General features: G+C 36.6%; 1 protein-coding gene across 2 annotated transcripts in view; it reads left to right on the forward strand.

Annotated features, from left to right (window-relative positions):
- LOC145679881 (carbonic anhydrase 1-like) overlaps positions 1–14202 on the forward strand; it is a 145482-nt gene extending 131280 nt beyond the window's left edge. For both annotated transcript variants that reach the window (XM_081750391.1, XM_081750392.1), the window contains exon 8: positions 13789–14202. In XM_081750391.1, the coding sequence (XP_081606517.1) occupies positions 13789–13917 (129 nt within the window). In that variant the 3' untranslated portion in view covers positions 13918–14202. The remainder of the gene's footprint in view (positions 1–13788) is intronic.
- The last annotated feature ends 1395 nt before the right edge of the window (positions 14203–15597 follow it).

Genomic DNA, 15597 nt, shown 5'->3' on the forward strand with positions numbered 1-15597 from the left:
CGTGGGGATTTAATTTTGTGAAATTTGGTACAACACAATATTCCACATGCTTATATAGCAGGTCAAAGTTTAATGCATTCCAAGTTTGATCCATTTGATGGTTCCATTTGATGGTTCCATTTGATGTTTTCACAAATTTGACTCGAAATTTGACCACTGATAACTAGGGAATCCGAAAGCCTGCACAACATAACATATCGCAAGATTACATTGCAGATCAAGGTTTGTCACAATGCAAGCTTGATCCCGGTGATCTGAGTGTGGTTGAATACGTACAGTAAGCGACAAAACTTCCTTCTATTTGATTAAATTAGTTTCGTAAACAACTTCAGAATGGAAGGACAATTTGAATGTAGTTTTCAATAAATTAAAAAGAATGTAATTTTCTTACGTTCCAGCCCTACCACCCAAATGAATAAATTTTACCAAACCGGAAGAATTTTTGTCGTTGACTGTACAATATGTTGTTTCATTCTTCAGAGGAAAAAACAAATGAAAGACGAATTGGTTGGTAACTTGCTGTTTTAGTTTACTTATAATTCTCACTAGATATCACAGTAAAGTACTAGCCTATAATTTGAAAGTTTTTCTATAAAATTTGTTTGCAGAAACAATATTAGTACTAAAAATAAGAAGCGCCAAATATAGTGTAACAAAACGTAGTATTAATAGAAAAATTTTAGTGCAGAAATGTTCACTGTGTAAGCTCATTCTTAATTCTTACAATCAATTTGTAAATCTTTTCTTTGAATACCTTGCATTTTATTTGTGCATTATGTAGTTTTCCTCGTACATAATTTAGCATGTCTCTGCAAGTCCATGAACTTGGCAGGCCACAATTTTGATTTCACACGTTGTATGTGCTTCGTTAGTGTCGCAAATCCCATGTTGGTGCTACGAAAATAACACCTCAACTTTTAACAGTCACTATTGGCTTGCTAACTCCATGCCAACAGGCCAATATATGAAAATCACTCCATAAATGAAATTGCAGATTCGATCAGCGTTAGTGCTTCTATAGGGCCTATATACAATTTTTACAGTAACAAAATGGGTCCGTTTTATGAAGCTGACAAACCACGTATGACAGACCACGATTTCGACCTCACATATCATTAGTGCTTGTTAGTGCCGTATATCGGCTTTTTAACTTCATGCCAGCAGACTGGGGACGAAATATAGGCCAAGTCACTACTCTTATTATACCCGTCATTAGTACTTCGCTAGTGCTCGTTAGAACTGTATATCCTACGGTTGACGCTTCACAGATAACGGCATTTCTATATATATATATATATATATATATATATATATATATATATATATATATATATATATATATATATATATATATATATATATATATATATATATTTATAAAGTCCATTTTCACCTCCTAATTTCATGTCAAAAATCCATGCACGAAACCTACAGCAGACCACAATTTTGATTACACCAGTTATTAGTGCATCGCTAGTGCTGCATATTCCATTGCTAATGCTTCACGAATAACAGCTACATTTTTAAAGAAGCAAGTATTGGCCTGCTAACTTGATGCCATTAAAACAGGGACGAAATCTACGGCAGGCTACAATTTAGATTACACTCGTCATTAGTGCTTCATTAGTGCTCGTTAGTGTCGCATATCAGACACTGGTGTTTAACAGATAACGGTTACATCTTTCAAGAAAGACACTTTTTGCCTGCTAAATTCATGCCAGCAGACCAGGGACGAAATCTACGGCAAACCACAATTTTGATTACATCTGTCATTAGTGCTTCTTTAGTGCTGCACATCCAATCGTTAGTGTTCGTTAATGCTGCTTGTCTTATACTAAATACTCCACATATATAAGCTACATTTTTTAAGAAAGACATTATTGGCCTGCTAACTTTATGGCAGAAGACCAGGGATGAAATCTAAGATAGACCACGATTTTGATTACATTTTTAATTAGTACTTAGTGCTCGTTACTGACGCATATCCCACCGTTTGTGCTTCAAAGATAACGGATACATTTTTCAAGAAAGCAATTATTGTCCTGCAAACTTCATGCCAGCAGACCAGGGACGAAATCTACGGCAGACCACAAATTTTATTATACTCGGTTATTAGTGCTCGTTAATTCTGCATGTCTCATCGTTAATGCTCCACAGATAACGCCTACATTTTAAAAATATCCACTTTCCCCTCCTAATTTCATGCCAACACGTCACGCACGAAACCTACAGCAGACCACAATTTTGATTTTATCTATCATTAGTGCTTCGTTAGTTTTCGTTAATGCTCGACACATAACGGCTACGTTTTTTAAGAAACCATTGTTTGTCTACTAACTTACAGACCAGGGACGAAACCTGCGGTTAATCACAATTTCATTTACAGCCGTCGTTAGTGCTTCGTTAGTGCTTGTTAGTGCTTGTTAGTGCAGCATATTGCATCGTTACTGCTTCACAAATAACGGCTATGACTAGGTCGTTACTGCTTTGATATGCCGCATACACCATCATTAGTACTCACATATAATGCCTATATATTTTAAAACCCATTATTGGCCTTCTAACTTCCTGCCAACAGACCTGGCACGACACTTTCAATTTTTCACACATCGTTACTGGTCCGCTAGTGATCGTTAATTCCGCAAATCCATCGTTAGTGCTCCACAGAGAACACCTATATTTCTTTAAAAGTTCATTATTTGCCTACTAACTTCTTGTTAAATAACAGGCAGGCATAACACCTACGGCAGAGCACGATTTCGATTTCACACATCGTTAATGTTTTGAAGATACATCTCATCGTAAGTGCCCCGCAGATGACGTCTACATTTTTTTAGAAAATCATTATAGGCTTTCCAACTCCATTTGGACAAGTCTGGCATTCTACTTATATCGAATATTTTTTATTTACACATCGTTAGTATTTGGTTACTGCTTGTTAATGTCGCAAATTCCATCGTTAGTGATGCACCTATTACGTCAACTAACCAAGAATTAACGATGTGTGAAACCAGAATTGTGATCCGCTGTAGGTGGTTTGCCAAACCTGTTGGTACGAAGTTAGAAAGCCGATATATATATATATATATATATATATATATATATATATATATATATATATATATATATATATATATATATATATATTTAAGTGAGCGTTACTTGTGGAGGACTAACAATGAGATTTGCGGCACTAACAAGTACTAATGAAACAGTAACGATATATGCATTCGAAAGCGAGTTGTGATGTAGATGGCTTGCCAGGAATTGTCATGAAAGTAGCAGGTAAATAGATTCTTTTAATAAAGTGGAGTTATCCCAGAAATCTAAAGATGGACTTTGTGACACAAACGAGGAATAACCAAGCACCAACGGTGGGAAATCAAAATTGCGATGGTCTTCTGCGGACGGCATGCCAGGCTTGTTGGAATGAAGTTAGTAATCCAATAGTGATTCTTAAAAAAAAAAAAAAAAAAAAAAAAAAAAAAAAAAAAAGAAAGAAAAGAAAAGAAAAGAGGGTTATTTACAGTGCATTAACGATGGGATATACAACACTAGCGAAGCTCTAACGATGTGTGAAATCAAAATTGTGGTCTTCCGCTGGTATTGTGCCTGGCCTGCGGCATAAAGATAGCATGGCAATAATGGACTTTTAAAACATGAACGCGTTATCTGTAGAGCAGTAACGAGGGGATATGCGGCAATAACGAGCAATAACGATGTGTGAAATCGAGAATGTGATCTGCCATAGGTGTCTTTCCTTTCATGTTTGCATGTAGTTCGAAGGCAAGTAATGACTTTTTAAAAGATATAGGCGTTATATGCAGTGCACTAACGATGTAATATGCGGCACTAAAGAGTAGACCCTGCTAACGAAGCACTCAAGATGTTTGAAATCGAAATTGTGGTCTGGCGTCGGTATTGTGTTTGGCCTGTTAGCAGGGCAATAATAGTTTTATTTTTTAATTAATGCGTTAACTACAGAGCACTAATGATGGGACATGCATCACTAACGACCACTATCTAAGCACTAACGATGAGTGAAATCGAAATTGTTCTCTGCTCTAAGTGTCGCCCCTATATTGTTGGCATGAAATTAGCAGGCCATTAATAACTTTTTTTTAATGTAGTCATTGTCTCTGGTGTCGCGCCCACGAACGGTCCCAAGGGGCACTGGACCTTCGTGGTCGACTGGTAGGATTTTCAGTGTTAGCAAATTGTAAAAAACACCGCTTCTGTCATTTGCATTCAAAGAACAACGAATAGTTTGTTCACGCTCCCAAGTAAGCTCTGGTAGATTTCAAAATATTGGTTTTATATACACGAGCGCTTAACTAATTTATGGGCGTACTGACAGGGTGTGAAGACACCGACAGAGAACGATAGCCAGGAACAACAAGTATTTATATACCGCCAGAGGATAATTATAGCACAACAAGAATAATTCACATCAGGGCCACCATTTATGTGGGCCAGGGTTCGAATCTCAATGTAGCCACCAAATTATGTCAGCGGGTACATATCCCAACGATTCAGTCATCAAATTATGTGCGTGACGCGGAGTATCGCATGTCACAGGTCGACAACAATTATGTCGCGCGTGCACATTCCACCAATCTGTCACCAAAGTATGTCTTGGTGAAGGAGGTTGTTATTAGCACAATAATATGAATAATAGCAAGAGGTAGCCTTGAAAAAGGCTGTTTATATTGGGACTTCAAATTAGTCCGTGTCAAAGAGAAGCTATGCAGCTCGGATGGTAGATGATTAAATAACATACAATTTCAATAACAACCGAGTCAGGGCGCAAAGGCGCAGATGTCCATCTCAAGCAAATAGGCTATCGAGTGACCACTCGTCAAGGGGACAGCTTTAGGGTCCCGTAACAATACCAATAATAAAAGCAAGGCGGTTTTCGTCAGAATGCGGACGAGGGGTGGTCAATACGCAAGAGAACAATGATTACGAGTATTAGGATATTAGTGAGTAGGCGTCAGCGAGTTGGAATACCACTGCTATCAGCCAGTTTAGAATACTTAGCAAATTAGCATATCAAAACATATTATATCATTACAATTAAACACGAGATTGCTGCTCGAATTAAAAGAGATCTAGGAAATCAAAAGTAATTAGCAATTCATACAAACGATATTTAAGCAACAAAAGGTTTCAAAGTAATTTTGAAACTACTTGGGAGGTGGTCCCCTTTACAGTTAAGCGACTTGATGAAAAGATAATGCAAATGACAGGTACATGAAAATATTAAATAAACAGTGGTAACCCACCTGAGGTCCGTGGTCCTACCTCCAGGCACTCCAAGTCGGGATGGGAAGACTCCGGGGTTACCTCGACGTTGCTGTAGCCGTTTCGTACGCACCAGGTAGCACAATCACTTAAAAACACTAAAAACACTATTACGATAAAACTTCTCACTTGTACTTCGAGCGGCTGAAATACAAGAGCAGGATAGACGGACGATGGTCAGGACTTCATGTAAGACGATGTCGTCACTGAGCTTCGTACGGGATTAGAAGTCTTCGAAATTTGGGACTTCGCACAAGCTGGTCTTCTCCTGGATGGATGATGGAATAGATGTGAGTCGAATGGAAAATGCAGTTCCAAGGTTAGAACGATGTCCAACAGGATTTCATTCCAAAGGTCATCTGCTGTCTCCAGTAGACTACAACATTGGGACGTCGATACGAGGCGTTAATATAGATCTTAAGAAAGATTATGAAACGTTCACCAAAAGGAAGGATTGAGAATGTTTTTGGAATGACGTAAACAACGCAAGTTCGAGTTAGGAAGAATTTTATTAGCTGGCTCGAATAAGTCCGTGGACTTGATACATTACAGGTGACTTCCTACATGAGGTCTTCTATAGATAGGTAACTCAGCGTTAGCACAGATTAACTAATATGGTTTTAGGAAGCGTTTAGGCACAAAAGTTGAGTTAATGAGAGATCTTGAGGAGATCCGTGTAGAGCCAGTGCTCAGATTAGGTAAGCAGAATCTGAGTAGTAGTAACTAAGTTTGTAGATTGACTGTATACTTACAGTGAGAACAGACGTACTGTCCAGTTGAGCACTTAGGATTGAATTAGTGATAACACACACTGCTCGTCTCCAATGATGGATCTTTATGAATTGACCGTGGTGAAAGGAATACCGTCCTTACGCCGTATGATGGAAGTTAACAGTCACTGCCGACACAATAGCACAAGTCGGTGAGGGATGTAACAAAGTTTCTCCCGACCGAAGAACGGGCTAGAATAAGAGTGTCAACGTTCCGGCGTAGTTCCAAGTTAGACTGCGGACGATAAGTCCATGTCTTGGAGTTTGATGGAACTTTACCCGAAGGGGGCAACAAGCGGGAGCTTGTGCCTCTTCGAAAGGTTATCGGAATTCCCCCGAAGGGGGCAACAGGCGTGCGCCCGTGCCTCTTCGAAAACTAGCTGATGATTCCCCAATCTTCTTCAAAAAGAGAGATGTCCTCACTTTTTGTTTGTCCTTATCATTTTCACACGGCGCTAGGGTAGGGACGTGTGAATGCAGGGGTACGCCAGGGTTTTACCTGATTGGATTTCTAATTATTTATGAAACGAATGTAAGTATCTGCGGCTGCGCAAGCAGTCGGAGGGCGTATCCTAAAAGCTTCCTTTACATGGGAAAATTTCTTGATACAAAAACCCTGATAACCTGAGGAGGTTGACATTTGACCTCATGTGTACAAAGAGTCACTTTTGGTTACAGATAGTACAATTTACTAAGACAAATTTAATTACACCATGACTCTAGAGACACATTATATTTCCAATAAAAATTTCAAGAGTTTAAAAGTTCAAAATTTGCAAGTGTGCTGTAAAATAATAACTTAGGTCTGTGACAGTTTATATTACTAAAACGTCCAAAAACAGAGTGAATAATCAAATTTATAATCGAACACTTGTGGCTGTATTACGGGAAGATGAGACTCTGTGTCAGAGTTATTTAATATATTACAGGCTAGCAAAATAACCTTTTTAACCTTTAAGTTAACTAAATGAAATTCGGATTAATTCTGTCGTCTCTATTTATTTAAGATTGTGATAACCGAAAGTAGGAATCTGTTACTTTCCTGTAGGAGGAAATATTATCTTCTCCAGACAAGAAAGGTTATAGTTTAACTGCTTCTTGAGCAGACAGTCAGCTGGCTGGGAGGGATGAAGCAGACAGAATATTTCATCCAAGAAAAAAATAAAGACAGCTGGAAGGAACCGAATGAGTGTGGAGAGAATGACTAACATTTCCCTATTCTATTGCCTTTCCTTGTTTTAAGATTTAAAAAAAAAATAAACTTGTCTACGCAATTAGTAAAATAATTGTCGTTAATTGTTTGAGTAATTGTGGAGTGTGGCAAAAATTTTGGCGCCAATTGAGATGGCGCGTGTGGCACACTACACTGGATATACGGCACTAACGAGTACTAATGAAGCACTAATGACCGGCGTAGTCAAAATTGTCATTTGTCGTAGATTTCGTCCCTGATCTGCTAGAACGATATTAGCAGACCAATAATAGGTTTCTTTAAAAAATGGAACCGTTATCTGTAGAACACTAGCTATGGGATATGCTTCACTAACGAACATTAACCGGATCTCATTTCGGCCTAGAATTTCTAACTGAAGTCCGATTTTCATGCGGTTTGTAACAAATGATCAAGGAAGAATGCGAGATGTATAAGACTATGTTTACTGGTTTAAATTCATCCGAAGTAATATCGGCCACACCTCAAGCAAAACAGCAAATATTAGCCAGTGTACCTTACAATTGGAATGAGGTACAGTGCAATGTAGAGATTTGACTTTTCTTCGTTAGATGGCAACCTCGCCACGGTCAATAAGAAACATGAAACTGGGTATTGTATTGGGAATTGTGCTGTACAATTCTGTGCTACTGTGTGAGTATGATCAGGACACACTGAGAATGGAGCAACATGAGTTTAACGTTAAAAGTTTTCGGAGAACAGAATCTGTTGTTGCTACGCAAAGGGCATTTAGAAACAAATTTACCTCAAATTCTGCCCCAGACAGGAACATGATATGGTCGCTAGTGAATAAATGGGAATAAACAGGATCGCTTCTGACATGAGTAAGACAGGGAAGCTTCGGATCCCACAATCGGGTGTTGTGGAAGATGTCAGTTATCGACTCCTTAGGTCAACCAAGAAATCTCTCTGACGTTTGTCGCAAAAAACCGCTATAGCTATTCAACATGTGATTTATGGGTGTTACCACTAACACTTAATTTGTATTCGCAATAACACTTAATTTGTATTCTGCAATTTCGCTTCAAAAATCCAAAACTTCATTCCAATTGTAAGGTACTGGCGAATATTTGCTGTTTTCCTTAAGGCGTGATCGAAATTACTCCGGATGAATTTAAACCAGTAAACATAGTCCTATAAATCTTCCATTCTTCCTTGATCATTTGCCACAAACCGCATGAAAATCGAATTTCAGTTAGAAATTCCAGAGCCAAATGAAATACCTGATTAAAAAAAAAAAAATCACCACGCATAAAACGCAAGTTAGCATTAAAGTAATTTATGCAGTAACTCGTGAATCTAAAAAAAATAAATAAAGTAACGTTAATTATTCCGGTATTTACGGAAAATGAAAGAACAGAGTTAACGGAAGAACATAAAAGGAGAAACGTCAACTTCCAAGATGTTCCGTAGGAAATGACTGAAGACTGAAGTTTACGTTCAGTGGAAGATCAATGCACATAAGCGCGATGAAAATACCAAACTCAATTATACTTATTTTCGACAGAATTCTCAATTGTGTCTCAATTAAGGAAAATACGTGTTCATAAGCTGTTTAATAAACATAGACGATTAGAATTCTTGGATAATTCTCTCATATATTCGAGAAAATAACTGACGCATCTACACTAATTTCTCTATTTCATGTTTTTAAGGTTTTTAAAATTTTCTTATTAGCATAGCGTGGGAAATTCAAGAGCAAAACGAGAATTTCTGTCTCTCGAGCTGGGATTTTATAACGTTTCAGGTTGACATCACTGTAGGGTATGCGAAACCTAGCAAACATCCACAAACTGGGAGGTGATTCCTCACACCAAAATAAGAAAAAAAAATCATATAGACTTGCAGGGAAAAGTACATAGTTTGAGAGCTAGACATTTGTTTTATCTTAGCACGCTTCCCGCCTAAAGGATGGATCTGTCTGCAACGCGTTCTTGCCGCGCCGTAGTTAAGTTACGAGTTACAATACACTAGGGAAAACACAGCAAAACGCCACACCACTCACAAGTCAGTGTAACACACTTGTTCGCGTGTGGCAACTAAGCACTTCAAATACCCGCCAAATAGCAATGACCTCATTTGATGGGCTGACAACTAACGTCTCCTACATGACAAAGCCAATAAGACGTCTATTGGATTAAAACGTTCACGTGAGTGGTAGCAGAAAGTACTTTAAAAGCCAACCAAGTGCACTGACGGGAAGCGTGCCAAGATAAAACACACGTACTCTAGGGTAGTCCAAAAGCGTGGAAAGCGTAAATTGCAACACGAGTTATTTCAAACATGAGGAACCGTGGAGTCGGCATTCTATATCGTCGTCAAGGAAGTCGCACATACGCCATCTAAAAATGCATATTTCAGCAGTGTGCAATGATTACGAAGGGATTCCCCACAGGACAATTTCCTGACATTCTCCCAAGAGAATTCCCAGATATTCTCGGATTTGAAGATAGGTCCAATACGATGTATTTTTCACGCTTATATGTTAAAAAAACTGTGAACTATACCTTGAAAAACCTTGCAGGACGCGTTTTACCGAACACGAGGAACTGTGAAGGTCGAAGTTTCGAACATTTCCGACTTGTCACTAACACACACATTACATATACATATTATCAATGCTGATTTTTTGCCTACATTGGGCTCATTTTAAGTTCCAGTTGGACCCAATGTAGGCAATGGGGCCTCCAGATGGGCATGGAGAAAGGTGTCATGTACATATTGGCTGGATAAATCAGATATATCCGGATTCCGCAAGATTGTGCGGAATTCCCTCTGTTTCATACATTCCCTGTATGCCATAGATCCCTACCATTTGGGAGGTGAAACCGCCATCCTGCTGCTGCCGCTTATATGCGCTTCTCCCAGAAGCCTGTTGATACAGACTTTATACGTACACAGAGGACGTATGGAAGGCTAATACAAAAATCATAATATACGAACAGATTGACGAAGAAATAGGAAGCATGATTGGACAACAAAGACGTAGGAAACACTCGTACTAGACTTTGAGTGATAGTTGAAATGTGTGATATTCGTAGCCTGCAGACAGTTGCCTCCGCTCCCACTCAATCCCGCTGTTACCGGTACGGAACATATCCCTCTTCCAGCTGTGACTGTGAAAATGGTGTCGGTACACAGGTAACCATTTGGTGCTGTTTAGTGTCGAGGTACGATTTGTGTCTATGTCAAGTGCTACTGGCGTTTTAGACATGATTAAGAGCATTTTAGAGCAAGAGGTGCCTTAGAAAGTTATTCTATCTCTTTACAAATACGATGTTAGCTATGAGTACCCCTCTTTACTCCTTTCATTGTAATCCACTGAGGCTTAGTGGTAGAGAGTGCGTTCCGTGGAGTTCCTGATTCAATCCTAGTCTCTACGTTCACTGCATGGTGTTTTTCTATGGTTGGCCGCCTGGTCCCGAAGTTACCAGATTAATATGACCCCTCCAGATTGCAGGTTATTTTTTCTCTACGTGTAGAAATACTATTGGGACCATGTCTTAGAATTAGGTCTTAGAGCAAAATCCTTCGCACCTACTGCATATTGCTGAAATATACATTTTTTTGACAATGTATTGTCTATTGTGGCTTTCTTGGCACCGATATGGAATCTTACCATAGTTTGTCACCATAGTTCATTATATAATTACCATCGAAATGACTACAACTGTCAGTGGCAGATCTAGCCCGGGGCTGGGGGGCCTAGGCCTCCCAGTTTTCTGAGTGATAAAAATAATTTAAGGTATCATTTATGTATTTTTTGAAGTTTATAGTAAACTCATAATACACCTATCATAGACTGGGTTCTGGCAGGCCTCCCCCAGTTTTTATCTTCTAGATCCGCCTCTGGCAACTGTCTGAAGAAGACAAGGAAAATGTATACTTCATTAGGAGAAACTATTTTGAAGTTGATTACCAGTATTATGATAATTTACAACAATGTTTCTAACACAATGAAAATAAAATTCAATTACGTATCGATGTTCCGAATTTTGTATATTTATAACCAGAACTTGCCTGACAGTAATACTCAACAGTTCTGCCAATTTAAACAGGTCTTTAAATTTCAGGACAAGGTCAGGACAGTCTTTTACCTAAGATCACAGAATATTTACTGTTCTAACAAAATGTTTCAACTCCTCTCTTAACTTTCTATTTAAATCGGAAGTGGTGGAAATCAATCGTTAGTCACAAAAAAGTCAAAGCAGTAATAGATAGCAAGGAATTCTTCCCATACGCTTATGTCCCAAACCCAGACGCGGCTCTCACATTAAAATCTATTACTGCTAAAGAAAAGATCACTCTTAACTAGCAAGCTTAATATTGGATTAAGGAAGAAATTGGTCAAGTGCTATGTATGGAACATTGGACCACATGGTTCAGAGACTTGGACATTATACAAGTAAGAGAAGAAACATTTAGAGAATTTCGAAATGTGGTGTTGAAGGAAGATGAAGAAGATAAAATGGACGGAGAGAGATTAACAAACAAAGATGTTTTAAAACGGATAGGAGAGAAGAGGACACTTTTATTCAGCATCCTTCGCAGAATAGCCAATTGATTTGGACTATCTTACGAAGAAATTGCCTTCTTCATACCGTTACATAAGGAAAGTGAGGAGTAGGAAGAAAAAGAACACAATTGATCGATGATTTGAAAAATAGACGAGACAAGTTATAAAATAAAAGACAAATTCTGAGCAAAGCATATCTAGTTAGTAAATAATATTGTTATGGTTTCGGCACAGAAGTTCAAAGTAGAAGAGTGGTCCTCAGTTAAAAGAGAAACCTGAAGATCAAGAAAGTGAAAAAAAATTTCCATTTCCAGGGCCAAACCTAAGAAAGAAAAAAGTTATTAGTCCCAGCATCTGCCAATGGGCAGAATACATAATGATAATAATTTCATATGTGGTCTAAAGGAATATTTAGAAGGAATACACTAAATTTGACAATAACGTCTTGCTTTTTTGTTTCGTACGGAATATTCCTCTTGTCCCGATCTATAGTCCATCAATACTCTGCTAACATTGTGGGCATCAATTTGCCTTCATATCATTTATCGATGGTATCTATTTTTATGTAATCTTTCCTCAAGATTGTACGTACATCACTAGGATTTTCTGGAAAGAAGTCCAGATTTCAATCACTAAAATGTAATTTCAAGGACATGTTGCATCATAAATCTTTGTTAGCTTTGCTCACTTTGATCTAGTAACTCCTTCCTTTTGAAGTCTCCTCTACTTTCAAGGAAATTTTGTGTTACCTTATTGCAAACTACTCATGTTTCGTACAAATGGATGTAACTATAACTTTAAGGATAACATTCCACAGGTAAATAGTAATGCCAACCTCTAAAAAAGAAAAAAAAAAAAGCCAGAAATGCAAAGGTAGTATTACTAACTTTTTCCACAAATTCAGTATATTTGCTGTAAATAATGATGACTCATATTATCCATATATTCAAATTATAATTAGGGGGCGCGGTGCCTCAGTGGTAGAGTGTTCACCTCCGGTGCTTGGGGTCCCTGGTTCGATCCCAGCTCGCGCCGTGTGGACATTGTAGTGGACAAACACCGTGCTCGCGGGTTTTCTCGGGGTTCTCCCGTTTCCTCCTACTTTCTTCCTTCCACCATTTCATTCATTTCTCATAATCACCGTCTCCTTTAGCCTAACCGGCATAACCGTGGGACGTAAAACTTACAGATTTCATTTCATTTTCAAATTATAATTACTGGAGTTACTAGAATTACTGAAAAATATCCTGACAGTAAAATTTTGATTTTAGATTTAAATTTACCAATCTAAATTCCTTATTATCAACATATTCAACATGTTCAACATATTACGCACAATTAGTGGAATATTTTCTTTTTAAAAAATCCAGAAAACTGTCCCTAACAACAAGCAAAATTCTGATTTCAGGTTTAAATCTACCGCTATAAATTTCTTTTCATCCACATGTTCAAATTCCAGTCCAGTTACTGGAATTTCTAAAAATAATCTGGAAAACTATCGCTGACAACAGTGAAAATCTGATTTCGGATTTGAATTTACCGCTATACATTTCTTATTATCCACTTGTTCAAATTACAGTACAATTACTGGGATTTCTTGTTTTAAAAATCTGGAAAACTATCCCTGACAACAGTAAAATCAGATTTGATTTCAGATTTGAATTTACCGCTCTAAATTCCTTATTATTCATATGTTCAAATTGTAGTAGAGTTACTGGTATTTCTGAAATGTTTAGAAAACTATCCCTGACAACTAAATTCCGATTTCAAATTTGAATTTACCGCCTCGGATTCCTTTAGAATGAATAATTTTCATCAGAAATATAACAGTTGTAGCAGTGTTGTTTTAGAACTTGGAGGAAATCTGGAGGGGAAAAAAATTATTGTATGATGTTACCTAGAAACACGGCATTTGTATCATGTTATAGTGCATTTTAGAATAATGATGTATTTGTTTATCTTTCTAGCTTGCTGAATTCCGGAATTTGTTATCCTGGCACAAAAAACCAATCACCATCAACTACAGACCGACACAGCCAATCAACGGAAGACGTATTTATTTTATTGGAAATGGTAAAATTGCTAGCAAATACTAAAAGTACAATTTTCCAATAAAATTTAGTGACATTTTGTACATGAATACTGAAGACATCTGTTGTAAACAATTTCGAGCTCTTGCGACGTTTCTACAAAACTACTTTAAGGTTGCTCAAAATGATAAAACTTGATAAATACTTCCGAGTCAAGAGAATTTTAAAATGCATTACTTTTTTTTTACTTTAGTATTCCTTGTATTTTTGTTTTTAAAATAACTGGAAAAGTTTTCAAATTAAAATTTGTACATGAAATTAAATATATTGTTATAACATCCCAATAATATTTTAAATGTAGTTATCATTCATTGTATCAATTTTCTTTTCAATAAATTTTTATTTTTCTTTGTTTTGTTGTTATAACATGTTATAAGCAATTAAAACCTTCTTACTTCCTATAGATAATGCTATTTTTGATACTGTCCTATAGAAACAAGCAAAAAAAAATTAGTTATCAGTGGTTGTTAAATTGGAGTCCTATCGATAATGCTGTTATTGATACTGTCCTATAGAAACAAGCAAAAAAAAAATTAGTTATCAGTGGTTGTTGAATTGGAGTCCTATCGATAATGCTGTTATTGATACTGTCCTATAGAAACAAGCAAAAAAAAAAATTAGTTATCAGTGGTTGTTGAATTGGAGTCCTATCGATAATGCTGTTATTGATACTGTCCTATAGAAACAAACAAAAAAAAAAATAGTTATCAGTGGTTGTTGAATTGGAGACCTATCGATAATGCTGTTATTGATACTGTCCTATAGAAACAAGCAAAAAAATTTTTCGTTATCAGTGGTTGTTGAATTGGAGATTTTTAAATACCTTATCTTTACATATTCGTTCTCAGCGTAGATTTCATCAAACTTTCCAGAAAATACAGGTGTTTCATGAACATTTGGTTATTTAATGAAAATCTCATAATTTCTACGAAAGATAGAACATTCAAATAATGACTAGATGGTTAATGAAAGAATAACAATTCTGATAACGAAATATCTTAAATTGAAAGAAAAGCAATTCAAATATCAAATATTTCGATATTGAGAGGAAAACGATTGGAATAGTGAATATTTAGATGAGAAGAAAAGAGTTCAATTCATAAATATTTGGATGATGAGAGGAAAACAACTTGAATCGAATATTTGAGTAATAAGAGAAAAACGATTCAAATAACTAATATTTGGATAACAGGAGGAAAACAATTAGAATCATAAATATTTGGATAATGAGAAGAAAATAATTAAAGTAAGGAATATTTGAATAACGAGAAAAAAATAATTCAAATAACAAATATTTGGATGATGAGAAAAAAATAATTCGAATAACGAATATTTGGGTGAGAAGAAAACAATTAGAATCATGAATGTTTGAATGATAAGAGAAAAACAACTCGAATCGAATATTATGGTAATGAGAGAGAAAACGATTCGAATATCCATTATTTGAATAATGAAAAGGAAACGTTTCAAATAGGCATATCGAATATTTTGACAATGAGAGGAAAGCGATTCGAATAACGAATATTTGGATAATGAAATAAAAATATATTCGTATTGTAACAAATATTTGAATAAATAGAGTAAGTTGTCAGAAAAACAGAAGAATCGTTTTCTTTTATAAAACGACACATGTCAAGTTTTGTCAAACACGAAACTAACGACAATATCTTGTTTGCTACGCGTAGA

This window comes from Thermobia domestica, chromosome 2, assembly GCF_964235325.1.
Source record: "Thermobia domestica chromosome 2, izTheDome1.hap1.1, whole genome shotgun sequence".
Lineage (NCBI taxonomy): Eukaryota > Metazoa > Arthropoda > Insecta > Zygentoma > Lepismatidae > Thermobia > Thermobia domestica.